The sequence below is a fragment of the Neopelma chrysocephalum genome, unplaced genomic scaffold (assembly GCF_003984885.1).
Source record: "Neopelma chrysocephalum unplaced genomic scaffold, ASM398488v2 Primary Assembly neopelma1_64, whole genome shotgun sequence".
NCBI classification, from domain to species: Eukaryota; Metazoa; Chordata; class Aves; order Passeriformes; family Pipridae; genus Neopelma; species Neopelma chrysocephalum.
The window spans coordinates 8,355,694-8,380,968 of NW_020897721.1; the positions used below are offsets into that span (position 1 = coordinate 8,355,694).

At 38.5% G+C, this 25,275-nt stretch overlaps 1 protein-coding gene across 7 annotated transcripts in view; it reads left to right on the forward strand.

The window, feature by feature from the left end:
- PRKACB (protein kinase cAMP-activated catalytic subunit beta) overlaps positions 1 to 25,275 on the forward strand; it is an 80,743-nt gene that overhangs the window by 43,653 nt on the left and 11,815 nt on the right. For 2 of the 7 annotated variants that reach the window (XM_027683239.1, XM_027683240.1), the window contains exons 3-7: positions 18,303 to 18,364; positions 19,289 to 19,417; positions 23,346 to 23,444; positions 23,789 to 23,871; positions 24,395 to 24,521. In XM_027683239.1, the coding sequence (XP_027539040.1) occupies positions 18,303 to 18,364; positions 19,289 to 19,417; positions 23,346 to 23,444; positions 23,789 to 23,871; positions 24,395 to 24,521 (500 nt within the window). Of the gene's footprint in view, positions 1 to 1,577; positions 1,725 to 3,143; positions 3,325 to 6,494; positions 6,891 to 10,829; positions 10,920 to 15,441; positions 15,451 to 18,302; positions 18,365 to 19,288; positions 19,418 to 23,345; positions 23,445 to 23,788; positions 23,872 to 24,394; positions 24,522 to 25,275 lie in introns of those variants that run through there. The other 5 variants (XM_027683235.1, XM_027683237.1, XM_027683236.1 and 2 more) reach the window with 5 other exon arrangements.

Sequence of the window (25,275 nt, forward strand, 5' to 3'; positions counted from 1 at the left end):
GGGGTCTGTGCTGGGTTATGGTGCTCTTTGTTACCTGTTCCAGGGCAAGAGGCCCTGCCAGGTGTGCACAAGGTTATGGGTTGGCCATCAGGAAAAGTATAAATGGCTTTGTTTCCTTTATCAGCTTAGAGGACCACTATGTGAGCCCTTGTCTATGGCTGTCATCATTATGTTGCTTTTTATTGAACTATGGGAGAGTGGCTTAAAAGCTTTTACTGCAATAATAATTTATCAAAATACCAGACCTTGCACATGCAACGTTCAGATTCAGAGTTGAATCTCTTACCCACTGCTCTGAGTTTTTAATGTGTTTTAAAATATTGTGAAGAGTCCATGGCTAGAATTTAGCAAAAATAAAATTTCTGCTGAAAGGAAATTCTTAACATTTAACTTTGGCTGCAAGAGTTGGAACTTTGCTATCTCTTGTAGAACAGAAATTTTAGATTCTATTTTGGACTCTGTTCTTCATATATAGCATATAAAATACTTACTGTGGATAAATTAATTGGAACACCAGAGTGTCAATAAGATGAAAGATTAAGTAAGAGGAAATAGGAAGTTCCACCTTTAAAAATCATGGACTTCATTTGAAGACATTGAAGGCCGTGTGGGATGTGGGTTTCCCATAAAATCAGTGTGTTAGTATTTTATATTGTCATTGAGCAATTTCCTAGATTAGGAAAGCGTATCACTACCTGTAAGAATATAACCAGCACTTTCTTTTCAGGTTTTACACGTGCAGAATTTCTGTAACTGTTCGCTGGCAGCGGTTTGTAAAATTCTGGCAAATTCATGCTTTCTTTTAGGAACTCTTCTAACAATTCCTTTTTGGTAACCTGTTTTCACTTAAACCAGTTCACTTCTGTAATCTCACAGGATGGGTATTTCTGATTCCAGTTTTTGGCACCTAATTCAAGTGTCCAGGTTAGTCATTTGGGTGCATTTCAGAGCTCTGAATTTTGCTGGGCACATTTGCTCTGTGGCAGTTTCTACATCCCTCCATGGACTCTACATGGCTGACAGCCTCTAACTTATGTCATGTGAAGCAATGTGAATTTTGTAACTTGCTCTCTTAGATCAGGGAAACAAAATGTTTTAGTTGAAGAACTGTGCAAAAGATGACAGTGGTGTAAAGGCTCAGTACTGTGGGAGAGGAGAGGGACAAGATGAGCACACCATCACACCAGAGGGCTTCATTTACTGGAGAAAACAGACAAAGATAGAAAGAATATTAGTCTCTTGGAAGGATTTCCTGACTGCCCAAAGATTTGCAGTGAGCTACAGGGAGAGCATGGCTGTATAATTCCAGAGGGGCTCTTCAGTCCTGCAAAGTTCACCAGGCAGGGAAATATGTATCTTGATGTTGTCTAAGCACTTTTTATATTGCTGTATGGAAGGTGTGTAGCATTACTCTGTCATAAAGTGCTAATATAAAGCATATAAAATATCCCCTCTGCCTATTTGTGACCCCTGGTAAGGCAAACACATCCTCCTGGTCTTCACTAGCTCTTGTTTATGGCAGCAAAGCCTTGAACTGATGGGATGTTATGGATGTCACAATTGATCTTGGAACAGAGCAGGTGAACAGCTGGAAGGCATAAGGTGGCACATGTAATGAGCTGGCATCCAGGGAGGGTTGAGGCACCAGGCCCTGACAGGAAAGCAGCCTGGTCACCTCCAAGATATCTGGTGCTCACCTGGATTTACAAATGGCTGTGTAAAATGTAGGCATTTAGACAGTTGGTTCCAAATTTTGAACAGGTGCTGGAGAAAGAATTTACATTTCCAGAGTGTCTGGAGCCTGAAAGCAAAGAGTCTAGAGAAGTGAGCTGTGGTGTGGCCAAGGCCCACCAGCGTGTCCCAGTGCCTGGGAGGAGGGACGGCGCCAAGTCTGTGCAGTCTGTCTGTCGGCATTTGGATTGTTTTATCGTTGTCGTGGGCAGTTTGTCATCAGGAGGCTTTTTCTGAGGCACAGGGCTGTTATGAAATGGTTATGTAATGTCCAAGGGTGGGTATCTGCTGACATTTGAAAACTATGCAGTGAGAAGTATGGTGGTGAAAAATGAGAGGTATGTCTTTAACACGTGTTGACTGTAAGGCAGGAGACAGATTGTGGAAAAGTTATTTCAATCTTTCTTAAGAATAGCCTAAATTTTTAAGAAGCCACATCATAGATGTGCAGAGGATATACTGGAAAACCTGTCTAATGTATTTGTTTTCATTGTCACAAAAATTAATATTTAGTATTACCCATGGTAGGCATGCAAAATCACATCATTTGCAAACTAATGTAACGTTAAATACAACTTTCACTTTATTTTCCTTATGTTTTGTGCTGTTAAAAAATATGCTTTCTAGACTTACTCCACAGTTGAAAGTACTCAAAAATACTTAAAATACTGAAAGTATGAAAATACTGATGTATTGAAAATGCTCTTTTTTGTGAAAGAATGAAATCGTATTCTCCAAAAAGTTAAATGCATTTGGTTCATTCTTAGAGTAAGTAGAAGCCAGTTTGAAAAAGTATAATGCAGTTTTGTTTATATGTACAATAGAATTCAACTTCTTCAGACTGGTTTTCCTCAAAGGAGGAAAAGAATACCTTTTTTCCCCCCCATATTAAAATAAGCTTATTCAGTAGTGGTTGCAAGTAACTTCCTTGCTTAGAAAGTTGATTAGCTGAAAGCACGAGATTACTAATGATTAGATTCCAGCTGGTTATGTTTGCTATGATGTTTTCTCAATAACAAGGGAGGAACTGAAGAATAAGTCACTTTTGGTTTTTTTCACACGTGGTTGTGGTAAATTAAAAAAATATATACCTGCCTTCTGATCTTTACTCCTGAACAAGTTGTTTATAGTATTCTAACGTAAAATTGATATTTAAATATAAAATGTAACGCTTTCAAAAGTATGAGAACGTGCTCTAGAGAAATTAGTGCTGTTTTGTTTGTTTTTTAAGAAACAAAAGACTTTTCAATCTACATGCAAAGAGACTTTAGAGAGTATAAAGCAGTCCAGAGGTTCTCTCAACAGGAAGTGGAGGAGAGCGGTGGTTAGCGCACGCTGCTGGCAGGAAGCTCGACACATGCCCAGCTCCCTGTGGATGTTTCTCTTTTGCTTTGGCCATCCCCGGGGTGTGGATGGCAGCACACAGGGACCTGCCGTGCCACCAGTGCACGGGCACCGCGCTGCAGAGACTGGAGGGTTTTGCTAATCGCCTCTTCCATAGGCACTCCAAGCATGGTGCACAGGAGCAGAAAGGCACTCAGGACAGGGAGAGCCCACGGTGCTCTGAGTTCACTGCCCGGTGGGATGAAGAGAGTAAGTAGTGGGCTTGCTTTGCTCGACACATGTTTGCAGCTCAGTTGCCTCCTGAGGGAAGCACTTGTATGTTTGTGATCAATGTGAACACCGACGGGTGATACCTTCTGGGGCAGTTTTACAGCTCCTCACCTAAAGGTGTTTGTGAAGAACAGCACCTTGCATCTGGGGAGATGGGGCTGCTTCATGGGCTGGTGGCTGGCAGGAGAATTGATCCCCTGTTCCTTCTTTTCTTTCAAGGCACAGTTGACTTGTTTTGGCAAGCCCCCACCCCAGTTCTTACTTCTAAAGTACTTCCTTTATTTTCAAATTAAATCAGCGAGTTTAGCAGAAATAGAAAACTCTAAAGACTGTAATGTTTAAACTTTCAAATGGGTAGACATTGCTGCACAGATTAAACTTCTAATTATAGGGGTTTTCATCATTCATAGTTATATTTTAAGGGATATATACATTAGAAATGCTCTATATAGTGTAAACAATATAACATTCTGTTTGATTTTTAACTATAACATATTAACTTAGTGTGGGAATGCTGGTTAAGATTAGCGTTAATTTCTTAATTAGTGAACAGTTTACAGTATTTGTATGGTTAAAAAGGTTGTATTTTGGCTAATAAGAGAGATTTCAAAAAAATCCCAATCTAAACAAATTGATGTTTGATTTTCTTTTTTTTTTTCTTTTTTTTTTAATTTTAAAGCCATGCAGTATTTTGCAGAGCAATTCTTGTGTCTGGTTAAATACTCATTTTAAAATGTTACAATATGGTAATTTATGATAATTTTGTTCCAAATTTCAGATTCATTGATGGGTTTGAGATAGCACAATTATTTCAGTTGAAGATAGGCTGTGTTGGAAATGCTTAGCATCACAGTGTTACCATGAAGAAAACCAGTGTTTATACATCTTGCTTGCAACTTAAAATATTCTATGAGTAGGGAGTGAAGCTGTTCTCAGAGGATAAGCAGTAAACAGGGAAACAAAAAGGTGTTAATGCATTGACCTAAAATAGATTGAATCTAGGTCTCCTAAATGAGATAGGAAAGAATTGACTCGTTTTGTTGGGAAGATAAATGATGAAAGTGCATAAATTCTGAGCTTCCACTTCTCCAAAATACTTTCAGCTTGGTAAAAATAGACACATACTTGTGTTTATGTAGAAGCTCTTTTTTATGTAAATAGCTATTTGAAAAAATACCACTGAAGCATTTCTGTTTATATAACATGAAGAAAAAAATGGTATTGACCTACTGACACTCACAAATTGTGACCTGTTTGTGTGCAAGTCTGTACTTTTTTCCCCTCTATTTAAGGCAGGCTTCCTCATGTGACATGTTTGATGAGGAAATGGACTGCCGTGTCTCTTGATAAACGTGGTGAAAATGGCTGTTCTGTGAATGCTATTTTAAGTCATAATTAAGTAGAGTGGTTGCATGCAGTGTTCTGAGCTGAAGTTGCTGAGCTGGTAGCTGAATAGTGGGTGTCTATGCAGCTTTGGGTTTGGGGTGAAATTCTGAATCTTTATCCTGAAACTTTCAATTTCTAGATTATTTTAAAAAACCAATAATTTAAATTACTGTAGGTACCCATGAACTAAGTCCACGTTTAGCTGGAGTGATAGAGAAAATAAGGAGTACAGGGAAGGGAGTGTTTCTCTCTACTCCTGACTCCTAATTAGATCTTCAGAAAAATACATCTTCTGTGAAAATTCTTTGTGAAACATAAAAGAGAAACAAGGTGTTGGGGTTTTTTTGTTTGTTTTGATTGAGGTTTTTGTTTGTTGTTTTTAATACCCAAGACTTCAATGTCATAGAATTGCTTAGTGTCACTGAATTCAGGTTGTAGATTAATTTCACAGAAAGTTTATTGAATAAGCAGTGTTTTAGAAACATGCTCGTGTTTGTCTTATAAGGATATTTGAATATTCTCAACTATTTTGCTCATATCACTACAACTTAGAAATGTTAATGTAAGGTTTTAGGTGAACCTACATGGCAGGCAGCGTGAATTCCTCTCGGAAGTTCAAGGCAAAAGCACTCTTAATTCCTGAAAAAAGTTTGGAAAATAACTTCTCAAAATTTTTGTTATTTTAGGCTTCAGGTGGAATCCATTTGCAAAGGAAGTTAATATACTTATCCCATCTGCTGTAATGAAATACAGTAACGGGTCTGGGTCTGTGTCTCTTCTTTCACAAGCAGTTCCTGCTGGAGCTCTGGGTTTGCTGCAGGGGAAGGAGCTGTGCTGGTTGGGTGGACTCTGTGTCGTCAGTCGCCTGGTGTTGTGGGTTTAAATAAATTGCCTTGTGGTCTATGGCCTCAGGGGTTTTTCAGTGGTTGACTTTGAAAGTTGCCATCATTGCTCTGTTATTTTGATATATAAAGCACGCGGTTTCTCCAGTGTGCCTTGGATTCTTGGTCGATGCACAAAACGAGTGTGTTCTGTAAATTCCTCCAAGTCCAGTGGGGCAGAGGTGACTCAGGACACCATGGGCCTTGGAATGTTTGTAAAAGCTGCCTGAGCACACGTGTGATTGTGGAGCCTGGCCTGGGAAGCAGGTCAGTGGTGCTGCACAGCCCTGGGGTGACAGGGACACGATGGGAGCCGTCAGAGCGATGCTTTTCATGCTTCCTGGAGATGCCTTGACTGTGACCACTTGCAACTATATGGAACCTGCATTTTGATTTTTGTTTTGTTTTCTTAGTTGCTTGTTGCTCTTTGAAAGATTGAAGTGGGAGAGCAAAGGAGAATGAGGCTGCTTGGTTTTGAACATAGAACCAGTAAGATCAGCGTGAATCTTTTATTCTCGAACTGGTACGAGTATTTTCTGATTCTGCATAAGAGAACACATTAACAACTTGGATAACTGAAATGGTCAGGAGAGTCAACACTAGTCCATCTGTCATCTTCATAGTCTCTAAATTGAAAATGGATGGGTGATGAACAGTCAAAGGAATATTATTTGGTCTCTGATTCAAAATAATACTGGTATACTTTTAAATACTGTGGAATGATGTATAGAGATTTAGCTGAATAATTACTATATATATGAGAGTGTGAAGAGAGAAAAATGCATGTGAAATATGAAATAATGTACAGAGCACACTGTATGAATTGCTTAAAGCTTTAGAATAACTACTAGTTGGGTACAAGTCAACAGATAATTCTGGTCTAAGGTTGCCATGGAAACAACCAGTGCTTGATATAATTGAGAACATCTTAAACCCTCCTGGTGTTTGCATGCTTTTTTCCCCTGCCATTTTGAGTTGCTTTAGACATGAATAGGTAGCATTGGTCAGAACAGCAGTGGTTAATGAGCAAACCCAAATACCCCCGTCCTGAATATTGATTTTGATTTTCTGCTGGTATCTTGTGCTTCGTAGTTTTTTGCATCACAAGGAGCTCATAAGGAAGAGCAGCTCTCTGGATTCTCTGTGCTCTCTCTAGTTGGTGTATAAGTGTGTTTAGAGATTGAAGCACTGATCTGGTAGAGATTAACATACTTCATCAACTGCTGGATTAATATTAGGAGCAATATGTTTCTGACAACTAGCTTTTCAGCATGAATGGTAAGTCTTTTTTATTCCCTTTGACACTGTTTTTTTGTTCTGTCTTCGTAAGCAGGAAAAATCTACCAGGTTTCCCTTTCTTGTCTGCATAGCTACATCGACTGCTGATTTCTTTGTTTTTGTAATCGACTCACTGTGGGTTTCTATTTAAAATCACTAGTCTTAAGGTTTGCAGTTTATTATTAAACTGTTTACTTTGCATAGCTGGTATTTAGTGCTTTATTTTAAAGCTTTCTTTTAGAAATAACTTACAAATCATTAAGGCACAGAATTTGATTTGAAAAATTTTTAATTGGATATATACATGTCGGTTCACTTAATTTTCTGTGCCATTCATAATAAATTATTTTATGTTAATTAATACAAATCAGAGAGGCCTTCTGAAATAATTGTAATCGTTACCTAAAAATTCTAGACAGGTATTTGTTGTTTTTCTGAACCAGCTTATTCTTCTATGATTTTTAGTCTTTTAAATGCTGGGATAGCAGAATAGTTGAGGTCATTCATGGAGATAGGGGAGGGCAGTCTCATTTGAAATGAGATGCTATAATAGATCTAGTAAACTTATCAGGCAGGTATTTACTTTCCAAAACCACTGTGACTACTTATTGTAAGGTACTTTGAATATAATGGAATTACGAAGTACTATATTCTTACTTGGAATATTATTGAAAGTTGGTTTTAAATATATGAACTCTGTATGTTTGTTTCCTTGGAAAAAGATATCCTTTGAAAATTGTTTGCAAAAAGCCCAAATATGTTAGTTTTCAAATCGATGCCTTTGTGTTTCAAACAGACAGTCTGGAGCTTTAGAAAATGACTCGAGGGAGGGATTTCTTGAAAAGAAAGAACAGTTAATCATCTGTATGGGGTTTGTCTGTGTGGTTTTGCTTTATCCTACAAATTTAAAGGACCATTTTTACAAAGGTTTCACTTGTGTTCATGGCATGACATAGAGTGGGAGGAGTTATCCCACTGCCTTATCTAATATCAGCTTGTCTATACTTATCTCATACAAATGTGTTGAGGTCATCTTCCCCAGAATGGAAAGTGTGGCTGTCGTTTCCTGGCTGTGCAAAGTACAAAATACAAATGTCAGAGCAGGTACAGTTATTCAGGCGGTGTTTCAGTACTTTGTGCATCCAGCATGGAGATTTGTGGTACAGCATCACTGCTGGCTGGTTGGGGAAGCTGGAGGAGCTGCCTCTGGCAGTGCTGCCCCAGCCTCGGGGGATGCTGCTGGGAGCTGGTGTGGCCACACAGGTCCAGGGCTGGTCTGCTCTGCCCCTCAGGGACCGACCTCACAGGTCCAGGGCTGGTCTGCTCTGCCCCTCAGGGACACGAGGATTGCAGTGCCCCTGCCAGCACCTGTGGGGAGAGGAGTGACCCCACAGCCTGTCCCTGCCAGCACCTGCCCCTGCCAGCCCCTGTGGGGAGCAGGACTGACCCCACAGCCTCCCTCCCTGCATCCCTGCCAGCCCCTGTGAGGGGAGCAGCAGTGACCCCACAGCCTCCCTCACTTCCTCCGTGTGTCTGCTGCTGGAGAGGGCTCTCCTTGGGGCAGGAGGTCTCTCTTTTCACCAGTTACCAGGCTGGGTTTCTCATCACATCTTTCTTTGTTTCTCTTACAGTTGGGTTGTAGCTTCCATGGGAATTAAAGTTTGTGGAAATCAGCTCTATAAATTTTGTATTTTGGGTGATTTTGGTTTGGGTATTCTCTTATGACTGAGTCATAAGGGAATATATTTCCTACAAGCTAGGTGAAAAAGTGGCTGCAGTTGTTTGTAACCTGTGTTTGTGTTGGTTTTTTGTTTGTCTGGGGCAGTATTTTTTTTGCTTGTTTTAGGGTTGGGGCTTTTTTATTTTCCCTGGGGGTTTATTCTGCAACTTGCATCTGTAGATTTCATTCATCTTGACATCTAGGCTCCCAATTCCATTAAAAATAGAAATAAATAGCTGCAACTTTTACCAGGTGTCGGTTCCCAGCCAGAATTATCTGTAAACTAGTCTAATTTTGACAGGTTTGACAAGGTGATCATCTTCTGCTCCATCAAGATTAAGTCTTTGCTGTAAACGTTTCCCTATTTAAACCACTTGTGCTTTTCAGTGCACTCCTGTGGCTGTCTTCACTGCAGCAGTGTTACATTACACCCTGTCAGCAGAGAAAATCAGATGCTTCCCTTGTGAAAGATGGCCAAGATGCAAGTGAAACCTGAATGAAAAAGTGATAGATTTTCTTCAATTGGAAGTACAATTGGCTAATTTGATTTTCTTTTTTAATTTCTTTTTCTTCCCCTTCCCCAGAAAAGCTGGTTATATGATTAGATTTTTTTTTTTTACTAGAAACACTCAAAGAAAAAGCTGTTTTTCTATTTCTTTGGACTTGGGCTTTTGTTTTGAACAGCAGAACATTTTTGAACAGATAAAACTGGAAGGCCAAGTAACTTAAATAGCCCAGGCTCCCAGAGGTGAAAGGTGCTACTCTGCTAAATCTTCTGTTTCACTAAGAATAGGCTTAATAATACTCCCGAGAATCACCAAGTATGGGATTGGGTACTGCTTTGCAGTGCTGCCAGTAGGGTAATGGGTGATGCAGCCCTTTGCACTCCCAGGTGTGTGTGAGACAGGGAGCAGTGTGTGCAGAGGGTGTCAGCCACACCACAGGCTGCTGAATTACTGCCCAGTTTGGTGCACACTGGAGAACAGGAACGTGGAAGGAGTGAAGGGTGAAGGGAAGTAGTGTAAATATCTTAGTTATGTGCACTGGCAATGTTTTTAAGGGCAAGGGACAACAAGTAGCAGCTGATTATTCAGTTGCTGAATTATTCAGTTCACTGCTGAAAAGACTATAGAAAATGGAAGGATGCCATGGAATTTCCAGGTGCCAGAACTATACATCTTCCTTTATGTGTCTCATGGGACAAATGCTTTCTTCTTTTCGAAAATTCCCCAGTGTTACCTGTTAGCCTCTGACAGTGAATTAGGGCTCTTGGGTGCTAACTTGAGTTCATGTTTTGTTCTGCTTCTTGTACAAAACATTTGAAAAAGGCAACACGAGTTGCTGCACTAACGTAGTTCTTAAAACGCGTCCACACAGTGAACAGTCCCTCGGGGTGCTTGGTTTGGGGTAGAAGCAAAAAATGTTTAATATAATTGACATTTCTTCCAAAGGAAAGGTTATTTGGTATGTTGTAATCTTGAACTGTGACTTACTCTAGTCCCCGTTACATTACTTACGTATATTTTCTTACCAGGAAGACTTTTTTTATTTTCCTTGGTTTTTAGTTTACATCTCAAATTGTTTATATATTTGTTGCTTGTTCCTCTAAGAGTTGCTGCTGGGCCTGCTGTTGCAGGCCAAAGTTCACAAGCTTTAATTATTGAGGTTCTGACCAGCAACTCTGTAACTTGCATAACATTTTTGGTGTTTTTCTTTATTCATTCTTGTTGATAGATACCCCAGCCCATTAAGGATTCAAGTGCTTTAGTTTCTTTATTTATTTTGCACGTTTTGCAGTTCAATTCTGTGCAAGTTTTTTGCCTGTCTTTTTAGACAAATAAGTGCTGACTTTAACCAGTTTCTCTCCAATGACCAGTTTCTCTCTGTCAGAATGGATAGTAAAAACTCTTACCTACTTTTTGCCTGCCTTAATCCTGAGGCAAACAAAAACTTGTTATTCACTTGATGTGTTGAATTGTGAAATGTGTTTATTTACATAAGGCTTCCTTATTCAGGAAGTCAGTCTCTGCTATTTAAGGGTATAAATGAACTTCTCCTGCTTGGCTGGTTACTGCAGGCAACCCTTTCCTGTAAATATTTAAGGTGTGTTCTGGGGGAGATATGTCAGTGCAGAGATGTGTCAGAAGCTCAGATGTGGTGAAGAGCTGAAGAGCTGTTTTGCTGATTTCCCCTGACAGCTGTGAAGACGTGTGTTGCTGATCCCAGAGCATCTCCATGAGAATTTGTGGAGGTTTTTGAATGCAGGGGCTGGGACAAGGTAGCTTCGTGAGGAGTGGACTCACATCCACGTGAGTGCACAGAGACCCAGACTGGTGTATCTGCTGTTATTCTGATGCCTTGTATGAAATATTGGGAAAAAGAAAAAGCAACATTAACTTGTTAAATGCATCCATACAGTGAACAGTCCCTGCAGTTGTTTAGTTTGGAGTAAAAGGAAGAAATGAGTTTAGTGAAACTTCTAAAGGCAAGGGTACTGGTGCATGAATGTATGTGGTATTATTCCCTGCTTGTGGGAAATTTATTAGTTAATATGCAGATCAGATGAACTGCCTGCAGATTGATGCTTACTGTTGCTAATAATCTAGCCAGAAAGCTTGCTCTCAGTGATAGCTGCCTGATAGTATGTTATCCTTTTTAGTCAGTGCACTTCAACAAAGAGGGGATGTGGGGCAGTAACAGGGAGAGGAAAGTTGGTGCTGGCCAGTTAGCCAGGATCTTAATGCTGCAGAGGGTGGAGGGCTCAACTGGAGGGAAGCTGCAGCAAGTGCCATAGATATTTTGCTTGGTAAGTGGTTTTGGCTGTAGGAGGAAAATCTGATTAATTTGTGTATTTGTATTAAATGCTAGAATTTGCTAAAAACCTCTGCTCAAAAATGTGATACATTTACATGGTATTTTATAGTAGTGCCCTAAAAATGTTGCTCTTGGAATTCATTCTTAAACTGTTATTTTTTTTTAACCACATGGTAACCATGGAAACATATCACCTGCGGAAACAAAAGATTTTGAATTTTCACAATTTTTGCCCAGTTTTCATTTTTCCTTATATTGTTAATACCTGTTATATTTCAGGCAAGCAGGACACTATAGGGCCTGTGGTAGTAGCAACATTTTAGATTACTTGCTGGATAAAGTTCAGCAAGAACTATAGAGGGTGGTACTGCACAGCTGAACCTTAATTCCTTATTGTCTCCCCAGAGTGGCCTCTGTTATATTGTATTTCTGGCATTAGCAGGATTCACTACCTCTGAACCAGTACTTTGGTATTTAAGAAAAGAACAAGGGAGAAAGACTGAACATTGGATTTGGAAATAAAATTCATTTTATTATTTCTAATAAAAATAGAAGGAAGTCTGACTGTGGCAGTTGTGTGCAGCAGAGTATCTACTGCTCAGAATTCAACAAAGATTGGTGTTATCTCTGGTAGCTGAAAACCTGGCTCCTGTTCTGGTTTGTCTGAATCTGTCACATCTCTTGTGCAGGCTGTTGCTGTATAGCCAGCCAAGTAAAGAGGTGAACATTAAGTAAGATTTCAGCTTTAATTGGCAGCTTAAAATTAAAATTATGTCCTGTATGTAGCACTGAAAACTAAACTAAAAATAAAAAAGAAAAAGGCTGGGCTCTTACCTGTTGCAAATTTGCTTTTATAAAATTAACAAAATACTGTTTAGCTCAAGACTTCAAAATCATGGACAGGATTAAAATAAGATTTTGTCTGTGTTCCAAACTGGAGTTGTAATGGGTAAGGGCAATTCATATTTTATAATTGCTGCACGTTTTAAATTAACACTTTAATGTGCTTCTCCAAAGATCAGATTCTAGTGCTCTCTTCTAGTCTTTAGGCACTACAGCTGTAACTGGTCTTAATTTGCTGTTTATCCTGTTCCTCTCCCCTTTTGTCCATGCTTTTTTTTCCATGCCCTTCTCTTTTTAACTTCTTACTAGTCCTTTCCAGTATTCCACAGAGGTGTTTACAGTGCAGTCAGATAATTAGCACTTCTATTTAAATAGCAAACTTGTATGCCATTAATAATTCTTACATGATCATGCATTTACTAAGAAATTTTAGGTTTTGTATTTCAGCAAATAGGCTCTTTCAGAACTGCTCCATTGGTTGGCTTTTTGGTTTGGGGGAGTTTGGGGTTTGGTGTTTTGTTTTTTGACTGAAGGAAAGTTCTTATCCATTGCAGCTGGTAAGTTAGTTTGCTCTCCATCACCTGTTTTTATCATAATTAGCATTTAAACAGGAATATAAAATCAAAACCCTTCTGTAAAAGTAAAAAACTGTGCTAAATGGGATATTAAATGGATTCAGTTCATTAATCCAGCCTAGGCAGAACCAGACTCCTCCTTCCCATCAGTTCTTCCTGGGTGGAGCAGTGGGTGTTCCTCCCCAGTGCTCTCAACCAGGCTTAGAGCACGTGAGACCTTATTTCCCCTCCATTTTCATATGGTGAGAAACAAAGTGTTTTGGTTTTGTTGACAGTCTGTTTCAATGATACCATTTTAGTTCCTGCTTTGAAGTGTTTTCCAGCTATTAAAATGTTAACTGGTGCTCACACTGCCTTCTCTGAGTATAGAATGATACTGAGTGCTTAACTGTGTTCATTTTGAAACACTTGCCAGGCTGGAGAAACCTTATTTTGAGCCTTGGGATATCATTAACACTAATCAAAAGAGCAATTTTTAAAAATTAAGACAACAGGTTAATGGTCCAAGAATAGGCTTGAACGGGAATCATCAGCTTCTCACTTGCTTCTGAAATGTGGTGCCATTACCACAGGATTCACTGAGTCATCTATATACGTCTTGATAAGGTTTAAGGCTATAAATACTGGTTTTATAAAAATGAAATATGCATATACATTTACCAGAATCTCTTCATACATATTTATTTTTCAATGAAATTATTTAATTAAATAGTCAATTTAACTCCAGACTTCAAATTATATTATATTACAGTTTTGGAACAAAATTTGAATTGTATTTTGATAAAGGGCATTTTAAATACCAGGCAGAGATTGGCATTTTGCACAGCAGATGGGGGTTTGTAGTGTTGCCCAGTGTTTAGTCTTAATCTTGCTTTCTTGCTGTGAATCCTAGCCAAATACTTTTTTTTTTTTTTCTTCCTACAAAAGATAAAATTCTGGCTTGCTGGCTCTTGGGGGAGATGTGTTTGAGAATCACAAATACAGTGCATGTGGGAGGTGGGAGAAAGGCAGGGTAACCCATGGTAACTCTTAGGACTGCTCCATCTGGGACCCCTGTCCCCCTGACATCATTGCAACCCTGCAGCCCAGAGGTCCTCACCCTTTCAATTTTTTCAGGAACTTTCCTTTGATTCACTTGCTCTTAAACTGTGTTTTAGGACAAAGTAGTCATTGTAGTACTCATACCCTTTGTTAACAATTTTTTATAAGCCTGCTAACTTTCCATACAAAAGTTAACCAATAAAAGAAGCAGAAGTATTGTGAACTGTGTGATTACACTGAGAAAGCAATCTCCTGCTGTTTGGGGGTGGGTTCAGGGGTGTTTTGGTTTTGTGTGTGGTAGAGGTTTTTATGTTTGTTTGCTTATTTATTTTTAATACCTCCTAGTATGCTGGCATTACCTTGGAACCTCTGGATCTTGGGTCTTCTTCCCTTAGAACTCTGTTCCAGCAGACTTTTCTGCTTCCCATCGCGTTGCCTTGGTCCTGCTGCTCACCAAGAGCTGGGTTGTGCTCTGGGTTGTGCTTGCCTGATCTCTGGACTGCTGGTGCATCTTCTGCAGTTCCAGCTGGTGCCCTTCCTGCCATGGCTGGTTGTTTTTGCCCCTGCCGTGCCCTTGTTGTTCCAGTGCTGCCTCCTGTGCCTTGTTGGCCCCTTCCAGTACCTTCCTTTCCTGTGCAGCTGCTTTTTGTCCTTTGCTTCCAGCCTCCTTCACTGCTGAGAGTGAGCCCAGGCTGAGCAGGGGCTGTTGCTGTTCTGGGATACACTCCTTGAACCCCCCTCATCTTCACTCAGCCACATAGGAGTGATCCTTGATCTCCTGTGTCTGTGGGAGCCTGGATATCCACAGAGCTTTCCTGGGTTCTTTTTTGAACAGTCTTACAAAACTAAATCAGACTGGTATGGTGACTGTACCAGCTCCCTGTGTGCATTCCAGTTTGCACACAGCAGCTCCAGCTGTGCAGTTCAAACTTTTCAAGTTGTTGTTGTTGGGTAATGGGACTGAAATTTGATTGTGAAGTGGTTTTGTTGTTTTTCTTTTTTTTTTTTTTTGAGACTTTTGCTTGCCATTTCTGTGCCTATCCACCACATGCCATGCAATTCACACATGCTGTCTTCTGGAACAAAGTGCTAAGTAGTGGGAAGATCACCCGATTACAGGTTTTATTGTGATCCAGCATGCTGTGATGAAGATAGATACACTTTTGTTAGTAACAGCTCCTTTTGATGTGTGTGTCTTGGAATAGATTAATTATTAAAATGCCAACTTGATCTCCTGAAGTTTTGTAAGCTGTGCTTATTTCTGTGATGCATGGTCTTTTTTTCATACTGAATTCAGCTGCCTTTGGTGGGTTTTTTTTCTGCCTTTGCTCAAACATTCTGTGATTTAGCATGAGTCATTCTGTCTATGTGGGAAAGGGCTGTTTTATTACAGGGTCCGTTCTAGAGCGGGGAGGGGAAAGGGTGGAATGTATTTGTGTTTTCTATGTGTTTGTTGTGGAAATGCATAAAACTTTTTTTTCTTCTTCTCTTTCTTTCCTCTCTTCATCATCTCATCTGTGTGGGTGAATGTTCCTGCAAACCCTTGGGGAACCTATAGAGACGTTTGGTATGCTCATTCCTTCATTAGTGCCCAGAGTCACAGATGCTAGGTACAGTTTAGACTAGAAAAGCAACCAAGAGACACATCGGCACAATGTAAGGTGGCTAAAAATGTGCACTTCAGGAAAACTTGTGTTGTCATCTCTGCCCTGTTTGTTTGCATCACACACCGACTCCAGCGGCCGCTGCTGCGGAAATTCTGATTCTGCACTCGAGGAGTAGAAAGGAAATGTGTTCTCCTGGAGCAAGAGCTACTGTTCTGTGATTGAGAGAATTTTCAAAAGTACCTCTCCTGTTTCAAGTTCCAGGTCCTATTTTGAGAAATGACTGAGGTGTATGCACTGAAGTTGCCTAAGTTCTGTTTGAGCACCTCTTGAATTGTGTTGAGGTGCAGGAGCTCAGGTGACCTCTGAAAGTGAGAACCAGGCACGATTTGACCCACTCTCATTAGGAAGAAACTGTAATTCCAATATAACACATCACAAAATATAAAATCGTTTTTAAAAGATAGTAATTTTAAGATAAATGGGCACCACTGGGTAGCTTTATTTTGCATACACATGTTCAATGCTGCTTTCTAAGAAAAGAGAGCCAAAGTAAAGTAGAATAAGGTAGAAGTTTTGCTGCAGGAGAGCTTGTGGCTTAGTGATATTCTAGAAATGAGAGATTTTTCTCACATATCCGCAATTTAAGTATTTCGAGCTGGATTGCATTAATTTCATAAACAGCATTCTTTATTCCATAAGCAGAACAGAGACAGAAATGACTTTGTAAATGTCATTGTATAGTTTTGTAAATACTGAATGGTCATATTTCAGTGCAAAATATATGGAAAGTTAAAATACTTATTTATATGAACAACAGAGAGAACATGAGGGATATTTAAGACATATGTACTGTAATAACTTGAAAAAAATGAGACCAACTACTTCATGTTTTGGTTGAGCTGTACAGTGTTAGAGTTACTGTTCACTTCTGAGCTGTGGCCACTTAAGTTTGAAGGCTCAGCTTTTTGGTCATCTTACTGATCTTCCTGGATTGTTTTCTCGTCATTAAGAGAAAATAATACTTGTGCTACTTTGACATAAATTGATGTTTGAAAAACTTTATCAATATTCATCACTCGATCACATCATCTCTGTTCTCCTAATGGAAGAAGGATCATCAAACATGAATTTGGACATCGCTAGTTTCCTTTTTTTGTGTTGAGAAATTATTTCATACCACAGGAAATCCTGTCCTTTTCTCAAATTAGGATCATTAAAAGTCATTACATGAATAACCTCTATAATTTAAAAACAAAGGAAATATTTTCCACACACAGGATAAATATGTAAAAATTTTTCACTGATTAGCCACTAAAATATTTTTAACTCTCAGCGAGTTTTAATACCATTTTAAAATAGTTTCTTGATATAAACTGTGTTTTTATTGCTCTGCTTAACCATAAGTTTAGGATACTGAGTATGTTCCTCCTCTGTGATATTGCTCTTAAAATAAAATTACTGAGTCGATATCATGCTTTAAACACTTTCCTAATGTTGAGGTCTGTCAGAACTTTTGACAGCTTTCCTGAAATTTCCATTATATTTGCTGCTCCATCAGAGCCAGTGATGATGCGAGCCATAAACCTCCCTTCGGTGTTTTGTGATAATCAAGTCTAGCACACCTGAGAGGGTGGAAAAAATAAATTAAAAAAAAATCATTCATGACCAGCCTTCTGCAGGGCTGCTTTTGTTTTTACTGCTGCTGGAACTTTACTGGTATGAGAAGAGAATTTTTAAAAAGTTTTGTCAGCATTAGTATTCACTGAAAAGTACAAAGAAGTTCCGATTCACCAGATGATTGTTTACGTGTTATAAACCTCAATTTTTTTGACTGTCAGAATGCAAAGTACAGTTACTAAAATGCATATTTCTAGATATTGCCCAGAGTAATCGTGGCATATTGCTGGGTGTTTTTAGCAATTGCTTGAGGCAGAGCGTCACAGTGCAGAAAATCCAGTGTTATTAACTTTGTATTATGTGAAATGATTCAGAGAACAAAAAACCAGTCTGATATTTTCTCCTTGATTCTGTGACTTTCAGAAGCACAGCAGTGTCTGAAAGCCCTCTGTTAATGACTGTGCGTGCAGGAATCTGCACTGATCTGCCTGAGCATTGATATTCAAAAAAAGGAACAGCTGAGAGATGAGCTGAGCAAAATATGTTGGTGCACATTTTAAACAGTCATCCAGAATTTTGCCATTATACATTCCTTCAGTTTCAATGGAAAATCAGTGTTCAAACTGCATATTCTCTGACTGTGGGCATGCTTAATGTGCAGTGTTGTACCCCTGTGCTTTACCTCTGCTTGCAGTAATGCTGTCCCTTTGGTTCTTGAGCTTGCCAACAGCTTTTAAATAAAGGTGATGGGGGAAAAAGCAATGAGATTGACGATACAGTCAAGCAGCTGAAAGAAAATGCAACGTTTATTTAACAAAAATAGATTAAAAGTCAATCTTTGTGGAATGGCTATTTATAAATGCCAGGTGTTTGGTTTTTTCCCAGTTGAATTAAGAATGTCTAACATCACCTTAAAGCCTGCTTGCCTATAGAGTATTGTCAGTTATTAGAACTGGCAAAATTTAAGTAATTTTTGTAGAATGATGTAGTTACTATAGAAAGCTTAAATATCACCTAGAGATGTGGTAGAAGTTCTAGAGGCATTGATGCTTGCTTTCATACATGGTGAAAATAGCGTATTAGGAGTTGAAGAAAGAAGTTGATGATAAAGTTTATGTATTTTGCTAACAAAGCATTTCCATTACATCCATGATTAATTATATTAATTAAAATGTACTCTTTTGTGTGTTTTCAGTGAAAGAGTTCCTAGCCAAAGCCAAAGAAGACTTTTTAAGAAAATGGGAAAGCCCTCCTCAGGTATCACTCATTTAAGCATTCAGTAATTTTCTGTATTGCATTTTTTGATAATGTTATCAGTTGGCTATGAGCAGAAAACAGAACTAATTGTAGTGCCATTTATAAAGGAGTTTCCGTTTTTAATGTCGGCTTTGTCTCTGAAGTTCATCAGCAAAGACTCTTGGGTCTGCTTTGGATTTGAGCTGATGAAATGTTCATACTGAACAACAGGTTTCTCTTAGGAGAATGGTGTTCACAATCAACATGACAAGACTCTAAATCTATTGGCATGTTTTAGTTGGCTTTTTTTATAACAAGAAGCACTGACACATCTGTAATTTACCATGCTAATAATTGCCCTCATGATAGTAAGGGGAATCAAGGGTACTAAAACTACTGCATAGGGCTTGGGGGCAGGTTAAGGAGCTTGTTAGAGAGAAATCTTGTACAATTTTAACGTGGAAGGTTGGGATTTTGGGGAAGGGTCATTGTTTTAAAGCACCATTTGAAATGCTATGGCAATGGATATCTGAGAAAATGTACCCAGTGACATTCTCTCCACGTAGAACTGTCTCTAGAACTTGGGGCTTTTTGCATGTTCTAATGTTCTTGTTTGGGAAGCATGAGGAGGTTATTTATCTGCATGTTAAATTCGTCATCAGTTTACTGCTAGATGTTTCTTACTAAGCATGTGTCACCCGTATGAACAAATTACAGAAATGTGATATAATTCAGTTAAGTCTTTCTGTTTTAATGAGTGCAGTGTAAAATCTCTTACTAAAATTTGACAAATGTGAAATTATAACAACAGTACAGTTGGCTATAGTTGTCTTTGATAAGTGTAATTTTACTCAACTTTTTTAATAAATGAATTTAGTTCATACAGTTAAAATTGTCTTTGGGTATTAGATTGTAAATAATGTCCTTATATCCTTGTACCTGTAGAATACTGCTGGCCTAGATGATTTTGAGAGGCAAAAAACCCTTGGAACAGGATCATTTGGGAGAGTAATGATGGTGAAACATAAATCCACAGAACAGTATTATGCTATGAAGATACTGGACAAACAGAAGGTTGGTGTAATTTATAGTGGGTTTTGTGGTACAAAAGAGTTTGATGTAGACAAAGATCTGGTAGCTGTGGCTGAACTGTGTTGCACAGACTGTTCTTTTTCTTATCACACTTGGATACCAGTGACAATTTAAACGTTTGACTTTCTCTTTTAGGCAGTAGATTCAGTTGTTGGGATTGTGTAGCATTCACACAACGGGCAATAACGTTAACAGCAGGCCAAAGAGGCTCTAAGTAGTATCCAAAGCATTAATGAAATGTTGTCAGGTAAATTCTTTGCATTGCTTATGTAAGGTGGCCTATATATTCTTTGGCCAAAGCAAAATGTAGTGCTGTAGTTTAAATAAACAAAGAAAGAAAGAAGCTTTTGCACGGTAGGTCAAAACTCTGGAAGGCTCTTTGGGTCAGAAATTCTCAAAAATTTCATTTGTGAACCACAGTTGAAGTTAAAATTGATTGCACAAATAATTTATTTTCCATTCTTGATCCTGTGATCAAGAATGGATGGATCAAGAAGTATGGATGTTGATCCCATCCTTTTTGTGTGTATAATTATGTAATAATCCTGTTGCAGCAGTAGTAACTGCATAGATAGAACAGTGGTCTCCCTCTTGGAACAACTGTCACATCATGGATATCTCCTGTGTCAAAAACTTCAGTGATGTACTCTGAACCTGTATTGCTGCTCCAGCCTGATTGTTTTTTTTAACAGCTTATTACTCTTAGATTAAGTAAACGGTGTCGTTTGGTAAAGTTTAAATTTTAAATAGATTAAATTATAAAAATAATTATATAAATAGATTAATTAAATAGAATTAAAATTTAAATAGAATTCCAGAATGTGGAAAGGTATTTTAAAGGAATTTATCATTACAAGTAGTTTTGACAAGTTTTTCAGAAGTGCATTAGTTAGATTAGTAGATTTGAAGGTCCTCAGTGTAAGAGCTCTTCTTACTTTGTAAGACACTATACGTAACTTTGCTGCTGTGTAACAAAAATCATATTCAGAAAGTATTAATGGGGCAAAGAGAACTTAATAACCAGCAACTAACAAAATGAAAGTCAGCGTTGCCTCAGTGTGAACTCTTGCACTTAGGCAATATTACATTTCTGAGTAATTTTATATAATGGAACTATGGCAGTGACATAATCAAACTGTTTTGCCTGAATTGCAGTTCCAGCATTCTTCACATGTGATCTGGAGTCCTGGACCATGAATAATGGTTCCTTTAGTTAAGGATTACTTTATAATGGTCAGATAAGGAGGAATTAAAGTAAAATTTTTTTTTTTGGTGTCAAATCTGACATTTTTTTTTATTTTTACTTGGAGCAGCTCATTTTTTTGTAACTAAAGCATTCTTCTCTAACAATGGTTTCTAACTTATATTTTTTTTTAAAATCCAGTTAAATTAAAACATAGGTGGAAATGCACCTCCTCATTACCTCAGTGTGGCTGGTGGGTTCCTGGAGGAGAGCTCTGTAGCATCCCACTGCTGCCCAGAGAGCCCAGCACCACATCTCACATTTTCAACTGGTTCATTTTTTATGAATGGCTGAGTTGTTGTCAGTGGAACAGTTTATGAAATTACATCTTAATTCAGAAAGCTGTTATAAAAATACTCGAGGATTTTAAAACAAAGTTCATTAAATTCATTACTACCTCTCAAAATTGGAAAGCTATAGTTATAAAATTTTTTGGCAAAAGCAAAAAGTCACATTTTTAACAATTGCAGTGGACTTGCAGTCAATGATTCACAGGATTAAAACATGTTTGCATCCAGACATCAGTCTTCTCTTAGTAAATTAGATGGTTTTGTCTGTAATCAGAAGTCTTGATGTGTTCCTTTATGAAATATCTGCTTTTTCAACTCAACTTAGTTAGCATATATAATTATGTATTTGTGTTCTATTAAAAATTTATTAGTAGCTTCCATTAATTGATGAAAAAATAGGAGATGGTTTAGGGAGAACACATTTCTATCACTTATTTTATTATAGAAAATATATACAGATGTCTGAAATCAGACAGTGGGCGGGCTGCCTATAATTTTTCATTTCCAATTTACTTGAAATAAGAGAAAGCATATAGTCTATGCCTTTGTTATCCAATCTTAAGCTTGATTCGTCAGGTTATGAAAAAAAATGTAGTCAATGTTGGTGTAGCCAGTAGTTTGTGTATATAGGGATATTATTCCTTTGTCTGCCTTGTGACAGAAAGGCTGTAACACACCATTGCTTGGCTGGTTTCATTCTGTAATGGTTTTTGGAAAGAAAATATTACGAACAAGAGCTGGGACACAGCCAAGCTGTTGGGGAATCTGCCATGAGCAGAGATCCTTTGTGTCCCAGGGGCTGGCACTGGGCATCCCTGAGCCCAAATATCAGCTCTTGGAGAATCTGCCATGAGCAGGGATCCTTTGTGTCCCGGGAGCTGGCACTGGGCTGGCAGTGGGCATCCCTGAGCCTGAACTCAAATATCAGCTCTTGGAGAATCTGCCATGAGCAGGGATCCTTTGTGTCCTGGGAGGTGGCACTGGGCTGGCACTGGGCATCCCTGAGCCTGAGCTCAAATATCAGCTCTTGGAGAATCTGCCATGAGCAGGGATCCTTTGTGTCCCAGGGGCTGGCAGTGGGCTGGCACTGGGCATCCCTGAGCCTGAGCTCCTAGGTGAGCAGGGCTGTGCTGTGGGAGGCTGGGTTGGTGTTCCCCAGTGTTCCACAGCACCCTGAGCCCGGGGCACTGCTCCATCTGCCCCACCCAACGGGGAGGAGGTGCTGGAAGGGGGCAAAGCCACGTCTGGCACTGCAGCTGAACACCTCACTCACTGAAGCCTCGGGTTTCTTGCTTGGATGGACAAGAACATTCCAGCACTGCAGCTCTCCAGGGGTGGAGGGCACACCTTTCACAAATGAGCTGATTTGAGCAAAATTTTTCTTTGGTCGCTAAAGATCTGTGACTCAAAAGAGATTTAATATTTTAAGTCACTATTAGCCTTGCATGACATTTATTTCAAAGCAGCAGTGAGTTTTTTGTTGGTACTACCTTTTTGTATCTAAAAGTTAAATTTAAATACAGTTTCAGTCAGGGTTGAAATATCTTGCTTATCTGTTATTTATAGCAGTTAGATTTGATTTCCAAACACAAAACCAGACTCGTTTGATCACTCTTGTACATTTTCTCCTTGTTTCCTATGGAGAAAGAAAAAAAAAGTAATTTTACTTGGAAATCATGCCATTCTCAAAATGAGATATAGATAAATTGTGCAGTAGGGATTAAGTAAAATGGAAATAATTGATTATGCAATGTTGGGGTTTAACACAAGGAAACCAATTATTATTGACTGAGAAAGAGCAATGATCAGAAATCAGCAACTTGCCCCCGTGTTAGCAGCTTAACATTTTAATGGATTCCAAGAAGTAACTATTACTTATAAGAATGGAAATTCTGAATTTGTATTCTCCTTAGTTTTCTCACTAATGTGTGAGCTATATACAGTAAGTCTGTTTACTCCTGTTTACAGATAACAAAATTCAGAATTAAATGTGTCCGACACAGTCTCCTGCCTTTCTTAACAAAGGGTCCAAAGATCAAATGGATTTTATTGAACTGCTGCAGAAGTATCTCCGTTACAAGCATAAGCAATTCTTAAGGAAATGCAGAGAGGTTTTCCTTACTATCTTCTATGCTCAGCAAGTAGGAAGAAACACTATTTGTAGAGTTGTCTGCCAACCGTATTGCACAAGTGTTACACTTTAAATGTTGTTAGGCTTTTTAATCCTTTCTTGGCACTGTTATTGTACCAGTAATCCATAAGGTTTTTCATTATGTGTAAAGTTACAAGCTTGCTTTCAACTAATTGTTCAAGACTGAAAAATTTATCAACAACTATAAAATGTCACACTTAAACTGAGTATTTTTTTGTCTCCTAGGTCGTCAAACTGAAGCAGATAGAACACACACTGAATGAGAAGAGAATATTACAAGCGGTGAACTTTCCTTTCCTTGTTAAACTGGAGTATTCTTTTAAGGTAATCATCATTTTGAAGTAGTTGCTGGGTTTCAGGGAAGTGCATGCTTAAACTTGCACTAAGCATCTTCCCTCTCTTCCTTCAGGTCTCTTGCACACCATTCTGTGTCAGGAACTCACTAATTATCTTTATTCAGATTTACTTTAAAATAGATTTCTTGAGATATATGATGCTTCTTTTGCAGTTTTTCAAGAATTTCTACCCATGTTGCTTTATATTTGTCCGGGCCATTGGATGGCTACAATTTTTCATTTTCATTCTTTAGTAAAATACATTCTATGTAGGAATTACAGAAACTGTAGCATGCCTAATGTCTATTTGTGTATGTTTACTTGTTTCCTTAGGACAATTCTAATTTATACATGGTAATGGAGTATGTTCCTGGTGGTGAAATGTTTTCACATCTAAGAAGAATCGGAAGGTTCAGGTAAAAGTATTAATGGCATTATTCCTTTAAAAAGGCTTAAGTTGCTAATTTGGAAAGAGGGTTTTATAAAATTTGTTAGCATTGAAAAAAATTCTGAAGGGTTAAATGCATTTAATTTACCTCTTTTTTAGTGGACTTAAATTAGTCAGGCAGTGAAGAACTTGTAATTATTTCTTATTTTTTGATTAGTTAATACAGACATTTGTGATCTATGCATTGTAAAATCTTGGAATCCCTATGGATATTGTCACTGAAACTGATGATGGCTTCTAAAAGTAAAATTTGAGGTTTAAGCTCTGCACTGTGGGATACATCCATCTTGATTTGCATGTGTATCTTAGCTGCAAGACTTAAATTTAGGGAATGCATGTATCAATTCTAAAACATTTGCTTTTGCTTTTTCTTGTTACACAGTAAAAGAAGAGGTTAACATGCTTAGTTTGTCTATCCCTGGCAGTTACATGGTTGTTCCAGTACCTTAGCATAGCACTGGGGTAATTAATATTGTTTTAATTCTTTACAGTGAACCACATGCACGGTTTTATGCAGCTCAGATAGTGCTAACATTTGAGTACCTCCATTCATTAGACCTCATCTACAGAGATCTAAAGCCTGAAAATCTTTTAATTGATCAGCAAGGATACATCCAGGTATGATACTTTTCATATATTTATTGTCTTACTGTGTAGATTTAGGTCATTCTAGAAAATGTGTTTAGAATAAATGATCTGAAGCTGTTTGGCATGTTTAGCCTATTTTTGGGGAGTATTCAAATGCCCTACTGCTTAGTAATGGTTAAAACCATTGGGTTGTACTTCCTCTGACTAAAATGAAGTGTGCACAGCAGAGCTGTCTGCAGTGGAGCCAGTTGTCAAGATTTCCCTTGGGGTCTGTGGTGAGAAGTAGGTGATTACATGGCTCTGTTCATCTGACCTATTTTATACGTCTGCCCTAGAACAAGATGAAAGGTGCCCTAAAATATCTGTTTCTCTGCATTGTCTGTATAAGTAGTTTGGGAAAACCAGCTTGGATGTTAACACTGATACTGTGGTACTTAATGTCTGTCAGATGAATCCCACCCTTGGGGAGTCCTGGCCTTCTCAGACATCTGGAGTAAGAGCTGAGTTGAGGCCTGATCAGAATTGCAGTGCTGCAAATGATGACTTTGGTTTTACAACAGTCTCTCTCGGCACCTTCTCATCTTCCTTTTAACTCTTATGTTTTTGACCTAAATGGCAAATGGGAAGGCAGTGTGTGCAGCAACAAGCACTCTGCAATGCTTTACAGTCCCTCAACTATGGCAGTTCTTCATTCCTCATTGGATCACCTTTAACCGTAGCGGAATCTAACAAGAAAATACATCATAAAAATGTTCCAGAGAAGTGGAAAGGAGTCATTTCTTAA